General features: G+C 37.9%; 1 protein-coding gene across 1 annotated transcript in view; it reads right to left on the bottom strand.

The window, feature by feature from the left end:
* Positions 1 to 4,633: 4,633 nt before the first annotated feature.
* The window catches only part of ACYP2 (acylphosphatase 2), a 166,983-nt gene continuing 151,321 nt past the window's right edge, over positions 4,634 to 20,295 (bottom strand). Inside the window, exon 4 of the mRNA XM_022597168.3 lies at positions 4,634 to 5,109. Coding sequence (XP_022452876.1) covers positions 4,995 to 5,109 — 115 coding nt within the window. The 3' untranslated portion in view covers positions 4,634 to 4,994. The remainder of the gene's footprint in view (positions 5,110 to 20,295) is intronic.

A 20,295-nucleotide genomic window follows, 5' to 3' on the forward strand; every position in this document is an offset into this window, starting at 1 on the left:
TGCCCTAATCCAGTATTTTGCCGTTGTTTTGTTGAGATTTTCAGGAACCTTAAGTTTTTAAAAAAATTATGAAATACACCATAGATATAGGATATATAAAATAAGGTATAAAGTATGAATAATTACAAAAGGAACACTTACAGAGCTACCTTGCCTTGGCTTCCATGCTTTAAGTAAGGGGACTACCCAATTGGCTACTACCTGTTCCTTCTCTCCCCTGTGTGCTGTGATTTAGTTTTATTATCCCAATCAGTGGAGAAAGAATAGTAGTTGGGTTCAGAGAAGGGAGAGAAGGGTTGATTCTTCTTTTCCTACCCTGGAAAATAATACCTGAGAAGGATTTCTGTCTCATCTTTTTCTGATTGTTGTAGATATAGCAGCTCAGAAATAATGGTACATACCATCTACCCACTTTATGCCAATTGCCTGGTTAAATATTGCAGGCATGTTCTTAATCCGGATTAATATGCACTGAATTCAGTGGAAATTCTGCTTTAATACTTGCAAATGGTCAAATGACTGACTATGATCCTTGATCTTTAGAACTGTTTTGAAACAGACACCACATTTCCAATACAATGAATTTCCTGCATCTTCTCTTTCTCTTTGTGTCTTCTAGTATTTGTAAAAAACTAGAAGGAAAAAAAAAGATACCACATTGGAAACTTGTATTCACTGATTCTTGAACAGTTCATTGTGGCAACATGGAAAATAAAACTAATGAAAGAAAAATGTAGTTTAAGGATGAAAGAAGTGTCTTAGACATCCAACCAAGAAGGTATACTGTCCTTTCAGTGGAGGAGAAAGCATAAATCTTGCTCTCTAGAAGAGGGAAGAACCCACTTTCTACAGAAAAATCTGCTAATGAGATCACACAGTAACTAGACTTTTTAATTCTAAAATTTAAAATTTCATCAGACTTTGGTTTTATTCAAAACCACTTGAACCTGTTAAGAAGAGGAAAATTACCTTTTACACATAATTCTAAATGTTAAGTTAAAATCTTCAAGATATGCTTATAAAACACTTTTTAATTAAGCCACTAATTATATATTTGTATTTTCTCTTGCATATTTTTAAAATTCTGGTAACATCAAAATAGAAACAAAAGGCAACAGAAAATCACTTTCAGAAATATTTTAGTTATCATGGACCTTTTTGGAGGCCACTATGAAAAAGAAAAATTTATTTTCAGTGCTCAGTTGTCACAAAAATGGAAATGGCTACAGGTAAAGTATACCTACCACAGTGGCTTGACAAAAGTAATCAAGAGAATGGGCAATGCATTTGAGTTTAGCATTTATAAAAATTTAGAAAAGACCCCGGATGCTAAATTCAGTGTCTTTGTTGTTTTTGTTTCTTTTCAGTTTTTTGTTTGAGGCAGAATTCTTCTCAAAATACGTCTTATGGAGAATCCTAATATAGGAAAGAGATGAGAGTAGGACTGGTCTGATTGGGACTGTTGGCTGCCCAGCTTCCTCATTGCCTTTCTGTAGTTCTCCTGGTACCACTTCCTGGGAGGTCTCTGTCTTACTGGAATCCTGGGAGAAGTCCTAATTCTTGACGTTGCCATTGAGGGCACCTAGGCACACAGCTAATTAATGGGTGGGCTGGGCCCAGAATGCAGGTGTTCTGATTCCTAGAACAGAATATCCTCTACCATACCACACTGCCTATATTCAGTTCCCAAAATTAGTTCCTGACATGAAAATCTCGTCCTTTTAACAAGTAGCGAACATTCTTTGATATCTGTATTAATGGAGGCCAGGGAGAAATACTATACGAAAAATATTTGTGGACTATATATTTCCAAATACAAGCTAAATTTTGGAATTGGATTGCTTTTTCTGTTGTCTTTATGAGTTTAGAGACAGGTGCTTCTGAAAGATTCCTTCGATAGACAAAGTTGAAAATATTTCATTGTGAAAATGGTGACCAACTTCCAGAAAAGTCAAACTAGTGGGTGTTGTGGCCATATCCACCCTGCACCTCTTAGTTCCCCCTTCGGTGCTTCTGTGCTCTTTGTTAACATAAGCACCTACTTTTGAAGCACAAGCCTTCTTCAGGCTGCAGGGAATTCCCCTGTACCTAGAGATTCCCAGCCTCACATGAAAGTTGAATTGATTCTTCTCAAGCTTAGAAGCCCACAGTCTTCTTAATAGAAAAATCTCCTGTTTCTACTATACCCCTGTTGCTTCTGTGCACCCAGACTGCTAAAGAGTCTGTCTTTTGCATCTTCCCTCCAGCCAAGTGCTTTACTTCTTGAGTTAGCTTTTTAAAAAGGTAGGCATATTTTTATAAATATGAAAAATAGTTACATGCTTTAACAAATCATATACCCCTAATTCTGATGTGTTGTTTCTTGAGGAGGTTGTGGGCATGTGGGGTGTTGAGACTCCTGGCTGACAGTCATTGAAGTAGAGACCCATCTTTTGCTTAGTTGGTTTTTAAAATGCCTAATTCTGGCAAAATTAAACCTGTCAAGGTTTGTTATTATCTAAAACATGATATGTAAATTTAAAAGTCCCTGTGTAAGTTCAATATGAAATATGACACATTAAGTTTACTGTTCAGATGTGCTATCTGGTCTCAACACATTTTTGAGATTGCTTTACCTTTTTTTTCTCTTGCTTTCTATCCATTTATGAACACCCATTTTTAATCATTATTTACAATATTTTTCATCCCGTAATAGAACTTAGTTATGTATTAATCATTAAGCAACCTTGACTAATGTGATTCACTTTGTGCAGTTAGAAGATTGTGCCAGTAAAGTGTGATTTTCTTATAAAGAGATTGGGGAAGGGAACTACCAGAGGAAATCAGGGTAATGAAGTGACATATTGGTGTCACTTCTGAGATCATATTTTTCTAAAATCATTTGGCCTTCCTATGTGTAGAGATATAGATTTTATTTTCAACTGGACTGTGCAAGAAATTATTTATTTTCCATAAGTCAAATTGAGCCTGCTTCAAGTCCCATCCTGTCTGGGAGGTGAGAAGTTAAGTCTTTCATCCCTGGTGCTTTGTACCCTCTCTCAAAAGGATCATGTAAAGGGCCTAATGTAGAGAGAACATTCAGGAAAGACTTCTCTAGTCTCTTGTCCATACCAGTTACCGTGACTACCATCCAAGCCACCATGGTCCCTTGTAGTCAGGATGCTTTGCAGCACTTTTGGGGATAGGAATCTTGCTAGGACTGGGAGCCCCTGGGCTTGGGATCTAGCTTCTCTGGGTGGACCACAGCTGTTCCCTTCTCAGATTTGGCCGTCCCCCAGAGGTGCTGTTGGGGAGAAAGGCACAGGTCTCCATCTCTTGGGAAATCCATTGCCTTTGGTCCCTTTCCAAAGTCTTGGATAATCTCGTTGTCCCCTTGGCTCTTGCCACTTCTGCTTCTCTTTTACCTGCTAAAGGCATAGTGTTTGTCTTTCTCCTCAACTCACAGCATAATGCTCCCTTTAAAATGAAACCTTGGAAGGAAAGTCGTCTTCAGGGAATCTGGCACCAAAACCCTCCTTGAGGTAAAGGAGCTAAAGACTTGTTGACCTTCCTTGAATCAGGAGTGGGGAAATACAGGGAGAGGAAAACCCAAACGAATAACACAGTTGAGTCTCCTTTACGTGGTGATGGTATTAAAAAAAGTAGGAAAGTTCTTTACTCCTTTAAGTGTATTTGGAAAGTTAAAAAAAATGTCATTTCCTGAAGTTGTATTGTCTGCTTGTATACATTTGATATCAATATTATCATCGAATTAACCATTCAAGTGAACAAAAGTCAGCCCATGCTTCATCTCCTTAATTCTAATATTGCAGCAGGTAGAGAAGAGAGGCCTGAATTCTTTCTGTATGCCATGGAGTGTAGCAATAGAGATTTGTTCCATAGATACAGAATGGTGGTTTCTAGCCTGTATTCCCAAGGCATTTGAAATTATTGGACAATTGCTGAGGACAAGATGCGGGAGGGAAAACTGAGACCAAGTGTGCAGGGCTCCACAGACCCCGATTTCAATCATTCTAGTTCTTTTCCACTTGCTTTATGTATAAAATTCCATGTAAACCTTTGTTTTAATGGATTCCATTGTTATAAAAACTTGTAAATCATTGAAGGAATATGTAAGTATATACCTACAAATTTGAAATTCCCCAGTATTTTGAGTTAAAGGTCTCCCATTTTCCAGAGTATGATTCTGTAGTATAGAAATAAACCTTCCCCTTAAAATACTATGTTGCTTAATTATCAACTGTATGTGAAAATCCCTGGATGATAGGCCAAGTTTGGGGGATAGTATGATTTATTTAGACTCTCAGTTCCTTTTCTGGTTCATAGGCCATCCATTGTGGGTGTTTGTGGATATAAACCTTGCAGCTTGCTACACTACCAGTGTGGGTTCTTCACTCATCTGTTCACTGTACAGAACAATATAGTTCCTAGAAAGCATTAAGTACTTCCAACCGAAGTACTGAGTCATGTTCTCATTTAACCGGAGTTTTTGAAACTATTGATTTTAGGGCTATGCTGATCATCATATACATTTATATCTAACTACTGGTTATTTTGTTGTTGTTGTTATTAAACAAATTATTCAACTTTAACAACAAATTATTATTCAGAGATTTTAGAATGCAATTCAGACAACAATACCTAAAAATAATTTTTACATGGTTAACTTTATTTTATGTCCAGCCAAATAACATGTATGCCATAATATTAGAATTAAAGATTCCAAGAGACAAGTTTAAATACAGTAAAATATTAATATTAAATATTTTGTAATGACATTTTAAATTTTAGAACGCTAAGTTTTGGCTTGTTAAAAACATATTTGAGCAAAACGATTTCAGTGTCAGATATTTTTAGTAACATATAATGTAGCTTTCAGAACAGAAAGTTCCTTTTTTTTACCCTACTCTGCTACTATCATTGTAGTATATAGACTTAAGAATACATAGTGTCTTTTGTGCAGTATGAGCGTTACAATTTTAATTTTTCTCCTATTAGTATCGAATAGTAAAATTAGAGTATTCAAGTTTAGAGATGGTTTTTTCATTGGAAAAGGTCGTGCGATCGATGCGAGAACTAGGACTTCCAACATTGCTCAGCCAGGACTTCCTACAAAAAATAAACAAATAAATAAAAATTAGCATTTAAGTACATATAGACTAGCTAAAATGATCCCACGATGAGTAATAATGGGAGTTTATGTTTACTAAGTAACTTCTGCATATACTGTGAAATATATACATGATTTGTACAACGTGAAAATTTTATATCAGAATACCACAGAGTTTAACATATAATTAAATGTGGACAAAGAAAAGCTAATGACAAATTAAGCACAGTCAACTCTGGATGATTTCATATTGGGGTTATTTCCCTCCTCTTAAAACATCCGATGCCATTACTACCTAACTCTTGTATGCAAAAGGATAAAAATATTTTTATAAAGAAGAAAAACAATGCACCATGAGTTTTTCTCCTTACCCAGCACATGGTAGATTATATATATGTATGTGCAGAATGAGAGAGAAAGAATGAAAGAATGTGGGAAAAATCACATTTATTCTTTATTTAAACATTAAAATAAAATTAGATGAATATTTTTCTTATCTATTCAAAAACCATTTCTTACCATATATATTAGCAAAGTGCATTAAAGAGACAGAGTAAATGTTCTGAAACTTTTTCTGCTTATATAGTGTTTTTTCTTATTAGTGATATCATGTGTCTAATTTATACATATCACTAATAAGTGATAATTTATACATTTGGTACTTACTGAGATGCTTCATATAAATTCCAAGATTACTGTAATTGCTAACACCTCAGATATTGTTAAGGATTTTCCAGAATCTTTCTACCTACTAATAATTAGTTGGCATTTCAGATTAAGTGGGACTACAGGTTAATAATAATAGGAGGCAGTTTTATACAAATGATGGCTGTTATCCCAGTTGTAGAAACAGTCTACAAGTTTCCTCATATCCCCAAAAGTCTTTGAGGTTGTGAAGCTAGTGCTGTGTACAGCTGTGCAGTATCATATGTAACAATCTCACATAACCTTGAATTAAGAATATTTTCTAAGCTAAAGTTGTCTGACTAGCTGAAAATTACTCTTAATCAGACTGGAGAAGAATGACAATGATTCAAGATTGCCCTTGTGTTATTTAACTCTATTATTGGCATATAGTGGATTTACAATATTAGTTTCAGGTGTACAACATAGTGATTCAATATTTTTATAGATTACACTCCACTTAAAGTTATTATAAAATATTGTCTATGTTCCCTGTGCTGTACATTATATCCTTGTATCTTATTTATTTTACAAATAGTAGTTTGTTTTAACCCCCTTTTTGATTCTTATTTGTGACAATTTTTCTGGGTAAGGTGAGCTTTTTTTAAATTCTTTTTCATAAGCTAAGCCATCAGCACAGCAACATTTTCTTTTCTTCAACTCATTTAGTTGAAATCTTAAAAATCAAAATTGCATGTGTTGAAGAATGAAGTTCAGTTATTATGAAAACGGCTGATGGCTTCAACATTACCAGTCAAATCTCCTTGAAACCTTCTAGAAAAGAAAGGCCAATAGAAATAAAAGCTAACGTTTATGAAGCACTACCTGTTTGCTCAGCACTGTGCTAAATTCTTTACATACACTATTTTCCTTTAATCCACACATTAACCCTGTAAGCTATAGTCCATTAGTCCTCCTAAGTTACTGATGAGGAAAGAGACACAGAAGAGTTAAGTAACTTTCCCAGGGTAGGAGCAGTGGTGGTGGTGACAGTGATCAGATTCTGGATATACTGTGAAGGTATAGTCAATGGATTTGCTGACAGATTGGATGTGGGTGTGAGAAAAAGAGGAGACTGAAGGATGATACTGGGGTTATTGGTTTGAAAAACTACAATTGGTTTGAAAAACTACAGGATGGAATTGTCATTTACTGAAATGGAGAGACTGTGAGAAGAGCAGATTTGGGGGAAAGATCAGAAGTTCAGTTATGGAATGTTAAATTTGAGATGTCTGTTAAACATCTAAATGAGATGTTGAGTAGGCAGCTGGATCTATGAATCTGGAGAGATGAAATTTGGAATTTGTCTGTAGATAGCACTGAAAGCCATAAGAATGGATGGGATCACCAAGAAAATGACTGTAGATAGAAAAGGAAAGAGGTCCACAGACTGCACTGTAGGGCATCCCAATGTTAAGAGCTCAGGAAGTAGAAGAAGAACCAGCAAAGGAAAAGAAAGCATCCAGTGAGGTAGGAGAAAAACTGGGAGAGCATTGTGTCCTGAGAGTCAAATGAAGCCCTCTGGGAACAGGGAGAGATCAACTGGGGCAACATTGCCAGCAGGTCAAGTAAGGTGAGGACTGAGAATTGACCATTGTGTTTAGTAACACAGGGGTCACTGATGACCTTGACAAGAACAGTGTTGGTGGAGTGAAAGCCATATTTGAATGGGCTCCAGCGAGAATAAGGAACTTGAACCACTGAGTCCAGGACTTGGACTAGTGGACATCAAAGCTGCAATGACTAATCCACCTGAGCTCTGTGTATTTAACTAGTTGAGAGCTTGACTATCTACCTGTAGTTGATCTTCAACACCACCAAGAACTTCTTCACTGGCTAGACCTATGGGCCAAGGAGGAATTTACACCACTGGTAGGAGCAGAATGGTCATGCTGTTAGGTTACACTGTGTGTGTGTGTGTGTGTGTGTGTCGGGGGAGGGCCACTCTGTGCCATGGCTCCACACATGTCATCCATGTTGCTAGGCACTGTCTTGCCTGACGTGCCTACTCACCTAGGAGTATTCTGGTCATCTGTCACGTGGCAAGCCCTAAGACCTCACTCTTCATGTGCTGCCCTTGCCTTTGATAGCGGTGGCTCAGGTCTGGAAATGTCAGACATAAGAGTTTTCCTAGCCAAAAAATAACTAGTCACAAATTTTTATCTAATTAGTGAGGATGTGATTGGAATGAGATATATATCTTTCCCACTCCCCATTAATGTGTAAAAGAACCACATAATCCAATAGTACCCATTAATTCAATTCAATAAGTATTTAAGTAGCACTGTATGCAAGGTATATTCTAGATACTGGAGTGCATACATAGGCATCTAAAATGAGGTTCTTTCCTCAATCTAACCTTACATCTAAAGCAACTAGAGAAAGAACAAACAAAACCCAAAGTTAGTAAAAGGAAAGGAATCATAAAGATCAGAGCAGAAATAAATGAAATAGAGACAAAGAAAAAAATAGAAAAGATCAATGAAACTAAAATCTAGTTCTTTGAAAAGATAAACAAAATTGATAAAACTTTAGCCTGACTCATCAAGAAAAAAAAGAGGACTCAATAAAATTAGAAATGAAAAAGGAGAAGTTACAGTGGACACTACAGAAATACAAAAGATCATAAGAAACTACTACAAGCAACTATATGCCAATAAAATGGACAATGTAGAAGAAATGGACAAATTCTTAGAAAGGTGCAATCTCCCAAGACTGAACCAGGAAGAAATAGAAAATATGAACAGACCAATCACAAGTACTGAAATTGAAACCATGGTTTAAAAACTCCCAACAAACAAAAGTCCAGGACTAGATGGCTTCACAGGTGAATTCTATCAAACAGAGAAAAGTTTATCCTTTTCAAACTATTCCAAAAAATTGCAGAGGAAGGAACACTCCCATTCATTCTGAGGCCCTCATCACCCTGATACCAAAACTAGACAAAGATACCAGGAAAAAAGAAAATTACAGACCAATACCACTGATGAACACAGATGCAAAAATCATCAACAAAGGGCTTCCCTGGTGGCGCAGTGGTTGGGAGTCCACCTGCCGATGCAGGGGACGTGGGTTCGTGCCCTGGTCCGGGAAGATACAGACCAGGAGATTTTTCAATATCTGCAAATCAGTGTGATACACATCAACAAATTGAAGAATAAAAACCATATGATCATCTCAATAGATGCAGAAAAAGCTTTTGACAAAATTCAACACCCATTTATGATAAAAACTCTCCTGAAAGTGGGCATAGAGGGAACATATCTCAACATAAAAAAGGCCATATATGACAAACCCACAGCTAACATCATTCTCAATGGTGAAAAGCTGAAAGCATTTCCTCTAAGATCAGGAACAACACAAGGATGTCCACTTTCACCACTTTTATTCAACATAGTTTTGGAAGTCCTAGCCATGGCAATTAGAGAAGAAAAAGAAATAAAAGGAATCCAAATTGGAAAAGATGTAAAACTGTCACTGTTTGCAGACAACATGATACTATACATAGAAAATCCTAAAGATGTGATGAGAAAACTACTAGAGCTCATCAATGAATTTGGTAAAGTTGCAGGATACAAAATTAATGCACAAAAATCTCTTGCATTCCTATACACTAACAATGAAAGATCAGAAAGAGAAATTAAAGAAACAACCCCATTTACCATCACCTCAAAAAGAATAAAATACCTAGGAATAAACTACCTAAGGAGACAAAAGTCCTGTTCTCCAAAAACTGTGAGACACTAACGAAAGAAATCAAAGATGACACAAACAGATGGAAAGATATACCATTTCTTGGATTGGAAGAATCAATATTCTCAAAATGACTTTACTACCCACAGCAATCTAAAGATTCAGTGCAAACCCTATCAAATTACCAATGGCATTTTTCACAGAACTAGAACAAAAAAATCTTAATTTGTATGAAGACACAAAAGACCCCGAATAGCCAAAGCAATCTTCAGAAAGAAAAATGGAGCCAGAGGAATCAGGCTCCCTGACTTCAGACTATACTACAAAGCTACAGCCATCAAGACAGTATGGTACTGGCACACAAACAGAAATATAGATCAATGGAACAGGATAGAAAGCCCAGAAATAAACCCACACACCTATGGTCAATTAATCTACAATAAAGGAGGCAAGATTGTACAGTGGAGGAAAGACAGTCTCTTCAATAAGTGGTGCTGGGAAAACTGGACAGCTACATGTAAAAAAATGAAATTAGAACATTCTTTAACACCATACACAAAAATAAACTCAAAATGGATTAAAGACCTAAATGTAAGAACTGATACTATAAAACTCTTAGAGGAAAACATAGGAAAAGCAGTGTGACGTAAATCACAGCAATATCTTTTTTGATACATCTCCTAGAGTAATGGAAATAAAAACAAAAATAAACAAATGGGACCCAATTAAACTCAAAAGCTTTTGCACAGCAAAGGAGACCATAAACAAAATGAAAAGACAACCCTCAGAATGGAGAAAATATTTGAAAATGATGCGACTGACAAGGGATTAATCTCCAAAACCTGTAAACAGCTCATGCAGCTCAATATCAATAAAACAAACAACCCAATCAAAAAATAGGCAGAAGCTCTGAATAGACGTTTCTCCAAAGAAGACATACAGATGAACAAAAGGCACATGAAAAGATGCTCAACATCGCTAATTATTAGAGAAATGAAAATCAAAAGTATAATGAGATATCACCTCACATTGGTGAGAATGGACATCATCAAAAAGTCTACAAACAATAAATGCTGGAGAAGTTGTGGGGAAAAGTGAGGTTCACTGTTGGTGGGAATGTAAATCGGTACATCCACTATGGAGAACAGTATGGACGTTCCTTAAAAAACTAAAAATAGAGCTACCATATGATCCAGCAATCCCCCTCCTGGGCATATATCCAGAGAGAAACATGGTTTGAAAGGATACATGCACTCCAATGTTCATTGCGGTGCTGTCTATGATAGCCAAGACATGGAAGTAACCTAAATGTCCATCAGCAGATGAACGGATAAAGAAGATGTGGTACATATATACAACAGAATATTACTCAGCCATTAAAAGAATGAAATAATGCATTTGCAGTAACATGGTTGGACCTGGAGATTATCATACTAAGTGAAGTAACTGAGACAGAGAAAGATAAATATCATATGATATCACTTATATGTGGAATCTAAAAAAAAAAAGATACAAATGAACTTACCTACAAAACAGAAATAGACTCACAGACTTAGAAAACAAACTTATGGTTACCAAAGGGAAAAGGTGGCTGGGAGGGGGCAGAGGAGGGATAAACTGGGAGGTTGGGATTGACATATACACACTGCTATATTTAAAATAGATGACCAACAAGGACCTACTGTATAGCATAGGGAACTCTGCTTAGTCTTCTGTAATAACCTAAATGGGAAAAAAATTTGAAAAAGAATAGATACATGTATATGTACAACTGAATCACTTTGCTGTACCCCTGAAACTAACACAACACTGTTAATCAACTCTACTCCAATATAAAATAAAAATTTAAAAATAATTTGTTATATGTATTTAAATTATTCAATATTCCTTTTACTTTTTCATGAATATTTATGAATAAAAAGTATTTATGGGGCTTCCCTGGTGGCGCAGTGGTTGAGAGTCCGCCTGCCAATGCAGGGGACACGGGTTCGTGCCGCAGTCTGGGAAGATCCCACATGCTGTGGAGGGGCTGGGCCCGTGTGCCACAACTACTGAGCCTGCGCGTCCGGAGCCTGTGCTCCGCAACGGGAGAGGCCACAACAGTTAGAGGCCCGCGTACCTCAAAAAAAAAAAAAAAAAAAAAAAAAGTATTTATGAGTAGAGTATTGATTATGAATAAAGTGAAGTCAATAATTAAATAATTTTAATTTATTTCTCACAAAGAATTGGGTGATTTGACCCCCCTTTTCAAAGAAGCAATATGCTGATCAGTATTTCTCATAAAGCAAGACAAAAAAGAAATCTATGTAAATTATTTTTAAAAACCCACTTAAAAACCAAGTACAGTGATTTAAACCAAATGTCTTTTTTGAAAAAAGAAACACATTCTCTTGACTGATCTTGTATTACTTCAAAAAATTATTAAACTTCAAGAAAACTGTATTAAAAAAAGTAACAATTTTGTCTACTTTTGTTCAAGTGTTTATGTTCCTCATTAAAATTTTGTTTGCTTAAATTCAGGTCCTGTATATTTCTTGGTAAGTTTATACTTAGATATGTTCTATTTTTCTTGCTGTTTTGAACAAGATGCTTTTTAATCATCATGTTTTTAAACTGGTATACAGAGAAACTAGTGATTTCTCATATTGTAATCAGATGGCTTACTGAACTTCCTTGGTGATATAATAGTTTCTCTTTTCTTTTCTTTGTGGTTGCCTAGGTAAACCACCCCATGTATTTTTCCAGAATTCATTCTGTTAGTCAATTTTTAACACAGTGGATAATTTCAAATTGCTCTTTATTTTAGCTTCTCTAGCCACATTTTGGCTACTTACATGCCTGTCAGAGAATTGCTACAGTAACTATGCAGAGAAAGATTGAATCATGAACTGTGTGCACCCAACACGATCATAATACACGCTCTTAACTCCAGCATATTTTACCTATCAGTTTCATAGACTCAATAAATATTGAATGGATGGCTGGATGGATGGGTGAATTATATTTTCTCGAACAAGACTCAAGTCCATTATTTCTGCTGTAAATCTGAGTCTGCTTTGTGTGCGTATATCTTTAAGCAACATGATCCACTGGTAGGCTTTAAAAAACAGTAAGAAGGTTCAATGAATAAAAATGAAAGAATGAGAATGTAAACTGGAAAATTCTATTGACAGAAGTCATGTTACTTGATAACCATGTCCTCCCTTCCCTCTAATATAAATGCCTTATGTAGAAATTTTGAAAATAAAACTAATTTTTGTAAAGTTTAATTCTTTTACCAAAATCATGTTGCCGTTAACAATTATAAAGAAATAACAGAAACAGGAATTCCATTATGGATACATTCCTTACATGTTTTCACAGTTGTGAAAACAATTTTTTATGGAATGGCAAAGGACAATGATCTTGTACATATTACTTTTAAGTATTCTTCAGGCCATCTTTGCATTAAAGAAAAACAAATAAAACACAGTGCTGATAAATGTTAAGTGACCAAGGAAAAATCTCTTCATTTAATAAATTAACTGTGCTGTGTTTTTCTGTTCCTATTCAGAGAATCACCAACTATTGGTCCCCTCAGGGTTTCCACAGCATTGTCTCTAATTCGTGGGTGCTGATGGCACACATTTAGCTGTCAAGTACAGTAAGTGCCACACATTTATGGCCTTGGCAGCCAGCAAAGAGGCCAGCTGTGGCCTTCTAAAATGCACTGAGGTTTCTGCCCTCTCAGAGACCTCACTTTGACTGCCCCTATCTAAAAAGGGCCCTACTCCCATGCTATTGTGTATATCATGGGAATTGCCACATTTTATAATTGCTGTGTTTATGATTGTTTATGTATTCACTACGTGCCTCCTCCACATTAGAATGCAAATTCTAAGAAGGCAGGGTCAGAGTCTTACACACTGTTGTATCCCCAACATCTAGCATGATGCCCAGTGATAATTGGCACTCAATACATATTTACTGAATGAATGGAGTCTTTGTCACCTGCCTGCCCTCCTCAGGTCTGTAGCTTCCATGCATGAGAGGAAGCGGCATAGACTGTATAGGGACTACACAGTCCACACACAGAAAGGAACCCTGAGCATGACCTGTTAACTCTTCGATTTTTACCTCACACAAAACAAAACCCTCCTGCTTTTCCCCCCCCACTCTTTGAAAGGTAAAGAAGTAGTTGCTCTTATTACAGAAAATGAGTAAATATTTTGCTGATGGAAGTCCCCTGTGAAATAACTCAAATAATGACAATATTCAGTCTCTTAAAGAAAATTAGAAGCCTATGGATCGACCTAATAAGCTGAATATAAGCCTGTGGTTCATGGGAATCTGTCCATGTATAAATATTTTTGCCAGCCCCCAGATTTTACTGCATTTCTTGTGATTGTGAGTTTACTCACTACATAAATAAACATAGTAACTGACTCCACTCAGTTCAGGGTGACTATCTCAACACCACAAGAGGGCCAAGTCCATCCTGCAAACCCAGTCACCTGATTTGCCGCCACCTTGGTCAAATTCAGCGCACAATTGGTTGTATATGCTCATACATGTTGAGATTATCCAATAAAAATCCTTAGACATTTTTCTTAGTATCCCAAAGATGTACAGACACCTATTTATTGTATTTGCTGTATTAATTCAGGATTTTTAAGCTCCTTTTTAAAGAAAAGAATCCTTTCTTCCAACATAATCTTGCACAAAAGCTTACTGCTTATAGCAGGAGTGAAGTGCTTCTCTGAACAAGGGAATGGTCGGGGCCTGGGGGTGCAGAACCTTCCCCCCAGGCCTTTCTCTCTGCCAGCTGCACCTCGAGAACCACTGGGGAATCCCAAGGGCTCTGAAGAGCACAGTTTGAAAACTTCCCTATTAACCTATCACTAAGCAAGGATACAGAGGAGTGGAATGATTGGAGGATCCATCACAGGTAGAGATGGAAATCAACATAAGACCATCTTTGCTATAACTCAAGTCAGCATTTCCTACAAAATGTAGTAAGCTCCTGGAGCGGTAAAAAAAAAATCCCATTTAACTAATATCCTTCTCTGAAACAAAGAGGTGAAATTAAAGCATTAGAAAGCCAATACTATTAATAATTCATAGCAGTTCTATTTCCTGGGACTAAAGTGGGGCAGCATAATCCTTTCACATAGCTCTGTAGCACCAGTATAAAATGTAGACCACAGCAAGAAAGCAAACAGTAGGAAAAGACAGCTAATGAATTAAAAGCTAACGTGATGCATGTTGGAAAATATTGAGTTGTCTGCTCATTTCAAGCTTTCAAATTAGCATTAATAATGAAAGGATAGCATATAATATTTTTGCTATTCTTTCTTTAGCAAGTTTCCTTATTTAGTTACATGTGGACAAATAATATCATATACTTCTTCATTATCAATACAAGCATTTGAACTTTTTTTTTTTTTGCGGTACATGGGCCTCTCACTGTTGTGGCCTCTCCCGTTGCAGAGCACGGGCTCCGGACGCACAGGCTCAGCGGCCATGGCTCACGGGCCCAGCCGCTCCGCGGCATGTGGGATCTTCCCGGACGGGGGCACGAACCTGTGTCCCCTGCATTGGCAGGTGGACTCTCAACCACTGCACCACCAGGGAAGCCCCTGAACGTATTCTGATATAATGTCTAAAGTTTCTGTTAGATATGTAGCCCACGATTAGTGAAGAGTTCAGTGATTATAAAGGGAATCCTAGGATATCCATAATTAAACTGAGACCAGATTCCTCATCTTTAAAATAGGATAATACTTCACTGAGTTATTGAAAGGATTAAAGAGAAGGTATATAAATTGCCTAATGCGATGTCTGACACCCAGCAGGCCCTTAAAAGCAGTTATTATAGCGTAATTGTTCTCTACCTTTGCCAAAGATGATGGACAGCCTGCTTAGCAAGCTCTGTGAGCCTCCAAGTCACACACTTGAATGCAATTACACTAGTAAAACCTCTTGTTCTTGGTGGAGCTGCTTCTCAGCTGCAGTGGGAAATAGCATGTCACTCAACCTCCTCATCTGGGGGAGAGTCTGGAAGAACTACCCAGGCATGAGCTATGTCTGAGATTCTGAGTACCAGCCAATCTGAATCAAGGGCCTGGATGCAGAGAAGGCAGAAAAAGTGAAGGCATGATTGAAACCTCTAGCTTCTCTGCCACACCACAGTTTCCACGTCAACAAAGTGACAGATATGCTCTTCTGTTTCATTTTGTAGAAAGAAAATAAATGCTGGCAGCACAGTGGTAATGGAGTGGACTTTCGGGTCATTCTGCTTGGATGTGAATCCAGTTACCACTTCTTAACTGGTCATCTTGGGCAACTTTCTTAAACTCTCAGTGCCTCATCTGTAAAAAAAAGGAGAGTATATAGCCTACCCCAGAGAGTTGTTATGAAGATTAAACAAGAGAATCTGTGTAAAGCATTTTACACAATATCTAGAGAATAGTAAGCACTCAATAATTTTTAGCTATTGTATCAGACAGGGTACAGTAGCAGGTAATGAAAACCACCTTAGCTATTTTACAATGGAATTTAATATAGTGAAGTAGGTCCTTACAAAATCACTGGAAGGGCTGGAAGAACAGATTTGGATGGGCCTGTTGGAGCAACTCTGTAGAATTGGCTGCTAAAGTATAAAATGTTAAAACTGTGATTCTCATGCAAATACAGTATGACATGTGTCAAAGATTTCTATTCAACACATTAATTAATGAGGGAACATAGAAGATGTTACATCTGGTTCAAAGGAGAATTTATATTACACGTATATATATTACACGTATATATTCATGCATACAATCAGGAATGCTGAACTCAACTTGCTAATAGATGCAAAATTGGTTAAAATTCTATAAGGCAGCACTGTCCAACAGCCTTGTAATGTGAGCCTCATGTATAATTAAAAATTTTCTAGGACCCACATTAAAAGTAAAAAATACGTAAATTAATTTAAACAAATTATTTTAGTCCAATATATCCAAAATATTAAGATATAATCTATATAAACAATAAATAAAATGAACATGCTATTTTACACACTTTTATATTGAGTCTTTGAAATCTGTGTGTATCTTACACTTACAACACATCTCAATTCAAACGTGCCACATTAAAGTGCTCAACGGCCACACGTGGCTAGTGGTTCCTATATTAGTGTACTCCTAGGGCAATGAAAAAGTAATGTTTGGGATTATCTTTTTTTCAGGGCAAAAGCTGATTGTACATCTATCAGAGAAAAACTAATTTGCTTTTCTATGGACAAGAAGTGTTTGCATTTCTGTAGTTTGTTACAAGTAACTTTCTACCTTACAGAGTTGTAAAATAACCTGGTCAACAGAAAATCAATCAAGTGCACATTTGTGTAGCATCTGAAAATTCTATAAAGCTCCACTAGACGATACCCAGCACTTCCCTGAAAGACAGCCCCTAATCTCCATTTCCAAACCTTGGACAATTTTTTTTTTTCCTGATAGGCCCGTTAAGGGAGCTGCTAGAAGTCAGGAGGCTGCCACCAGAATCACTGCATTTATGAACACACTACCCCAACTGCAGTCCAGGAGTCATTAAGCCCCTACCAGAATTGCTGGCTCCAGAGCCTCGTAACGTTTGCTAGATCCTCACCTGCTAAACGGTTGACTCAGATCCCGCTGCTTCTCTCCCCACCCAATTCAGTTCCAAATTCAAATTTCACACAAGGACTTCTGACTGATGAAACCAAAATCACATTTGAAACTCTAGCTGCAAGGGAGTCTGAGAAACATAGATCCTAGCTCTCCAGAGTCTGTAGTAAAGGAAAGGCACCAGAAGGCATTTGGAACAGAGGTTGAGCAAGGCAACATACCACGTCTACCACTGCTATTTGGTTAACAAGAACTTCATGAAACTCTACACTATGGGATACAAAAGATGAGAAGTAGTATTTTTGCTGGTCTATATGACAGCAATACTTTTGTGAACTCTCTCAGATCTGGAGTTCTTTTCAGCACTAGAACAGAATCCCAAGGAACACCAACATTGAAGGGTCAGGTGGAAAAGAGAAGCAAATGGAGGAGAGGTAGAAGGAATGACCAGAGAAGAGGGAAATAACCACGAAGTGTGGTGTTAGTGTTAGGGAACTGTTGATGGAAACGGTCCGCCTTGGCCAGGCACGATGATAACCACTTGCATGAGTTGTCTCACAACAGGAGGTCCTGATAAGGAATGTGGTGCTGTCACCAAAAACTAACTGGGAGAATCTGGGAGGGGCCAAAAGGAGGGAGGAGATGTCAGCCAATATTATATCCTACCAACCACCCAGAATCCTTCTCGCTGGAACCCATCTTGTCTGAGAGATGCGCATGCCACCAGGAAGGACCCTGAGTCAGACCAGTTATGGGCCAAGCAAGATGACTGGCCAGAGACAACTGGGAAACTAACCCCATTACCATAAAACTTGAGACTGTGAGCCACGTGGCAGAGCAGTTCTCCTGGGTTCCCTTACGCTGCTGCTCTCTGCCCAGGTGCCCCTTGCCAATAAAGTCTCTTGCTTTGTCAGCACGTGTGTCTCCTCAGACAATTCACTTCCCAGTATTAGACAAGGGCCCACTCTTGGACCCTGAAAGGGATTCCCCTTCCTGCAACATTAGGAAAAAAACTAAGTACAAAGAATATTTTTAAGAAGGAGAGAGACGTCAACTTCCAAATGCTCCTGAGACCCAAATAAAAGATGAACTGAAGAATACTTTGGAGACCTTTGCAAGATCAGATTCAGTGACGTGGTGGGGGTAGAATCCGGATTAGAATGGTTTTAGGAGTGAGGGGGAAGTGAAGAAATGAAGACAGCAAGAACAGATCAATCTCTTGAGCTGTCTGACTGTGGAGGAGAGGAGAGACACAGCAGCTTTACACAACTTTAAGGTTGTTTTTGGCAGGCCAAGCCTACCTCTGCTCTGAATTCAATGCCTTCCAGTATGTACAAGCGCCTTGCCTCAGAAGAACAATAGTCGAGGAGGATTGCTTTAAGGGCACACGGTCTAGGATGTTTTCTGTTCCTGCTATGTTAAAATCTACTCCTACATGGAGCCAAATGAGAAGGGAGTTGGCCAGACTCGCCTGTATTTTCACCCCTCACCCTGACCTCTCTCCCCACCTCCCCCAAAATGCTCATAAGCAAATTGAATTGTTGGGGTGATGCCATTAGCTGACAAAGGGCTACTAGATAATTTAGAGCCAAACTGTGACCCGCCCAGAGCAGAGGCCATTATTTCAGACATTTTTTAAAGCCTAGCTCCTGGCTCTATTTTATGTCTCCACCCTTGTTTTTTATCCTTTTCCACTTGTAAATGTACACTCTCTTGTTACAGTTTTACATAGCCTTACAAATCACTTTAAGTCATGTTGGGAACAAAGTGAGGTTTAAACATATAAAGCTGTGAGGATTGTGTTTTGCTTTTTTCTTTTTCTCCTTGATGCTGTTTCCTTGATTTTTATAAAGGAAATTATTGGACAGGGATATGGAGATTTATTTATAGAGTTTTGTTTTACAACCGACTTTGCTACATACCTGTTCCATTACAGAGAGACACCCATCGTTCTGAGGTCACAAAAACGTGTATCTACAGGGCAGCCGTCTCCGTGGCCGCCGTCCTGACCCGGGCCTTGAACAAGCGGACAGAGAACTCTCAGCCGCCACCGCCAGGCAAGGGCAGCTTCGGGCTGGATGCTCCGCTGAGAGCGGCGTGGGCGCTGCGGGCACCCACCCGGCTGCAGCCTCCAGCAAGCGTGGTGCTGATGGAGCGCCGCGGGCAGCGCTTTGCTGCGGCTGCTGGAGGAGCTGGGGCCTCGGCTCTCCCAGGCCCGCCAGCCTCGTGGAAGCCTAGCGGAGAGGTGCCTGCACTGACTTTAAAGACGAACTCACAAAGCTCTCCCTGACAGTCACTTTGAAATAATTTGTGCGGAATTGAATCAAAAGAATAGTTCGAAGGTAGAATGGAGAGGCAGCTAATGACCCAAGTACCACTGATCAAGCAGGAGATTTGATAGGTGGAAAATCAGAAAAATTAAATGTTAATGGAAGACTGTTGGGCCGCATTTTAAAGGGATCGTCTGTGACAGAGCTTACTGCACTTACATGTTAACCCTGAAGATGGGGGCTTTCAGAATACCTTTAAATATCTAACAGGAAATCAAATAGTGAAACTCTTCTTTATGGAGATGTCTCAGGGAAATGGCTTATCTTTTTGAACTTCCCAGGGTTAAAAAAAAAAAATTATTTTTCCATTCTTGTTTTCCCCTAGGAGGGTGTTTTATCTTTAAATGTAAGCATGTGACTCAGTTCATAGGGAGGTTCATGATAGGAGGTAAGAAGGCCATTTCAGCTTATAAGTGGTGTCACCCTGATAACAAATTTAAATTGTATATGCTCGTAGGATGACTTAAAACTGTTGTATTTTTCATTAAAAAAATCTAATTTATCAACAGCTGGATTAATCTTAGACAAATAAAAGGACATCATCTGTATATCCAAGTTACCTGTCTAGTGGGAGGTGACAAAGTGAAAGAGGGAAGGATTAGAGGCTAAAAGGGAGAAGAAAGAAAAGGATTTAATGGAAGAAGTTGACAGATGTAATGATTCCCCCTCTTCTAAGGTAAAATTCTACATAATTTTAATATTGCATTTTAAAATTGCTTTATTTCTCTGAAGCGATTAATAAAATGATTAAAGAATGTGTAGTACTAGAATCAGAATGCAGTTTAATTAATTACATCTCCCTCTTTTGAATTGAAAGCTACTTATATAGTAAACGACTGTTGTATTTAGTTTT

The sequence above is a fragment of the Delphinapterus leucas genome, chromosome 13 (assembly GCF_059928025.1).
Source record: "Delphinapterus leucas isolate spDelLeu-1000000601 "Yukka" chromosome 13, BTC_Dleu_Yukka2, whole genome shotgun sequence".
Taxonomy (NCBI): domain Eukaryota; kingdom Metazoa; phylum Chordata; class Mammalia; order Artiodactyla; family Monodontidae; genus Delphinapterus; species Delphinapterus leucas.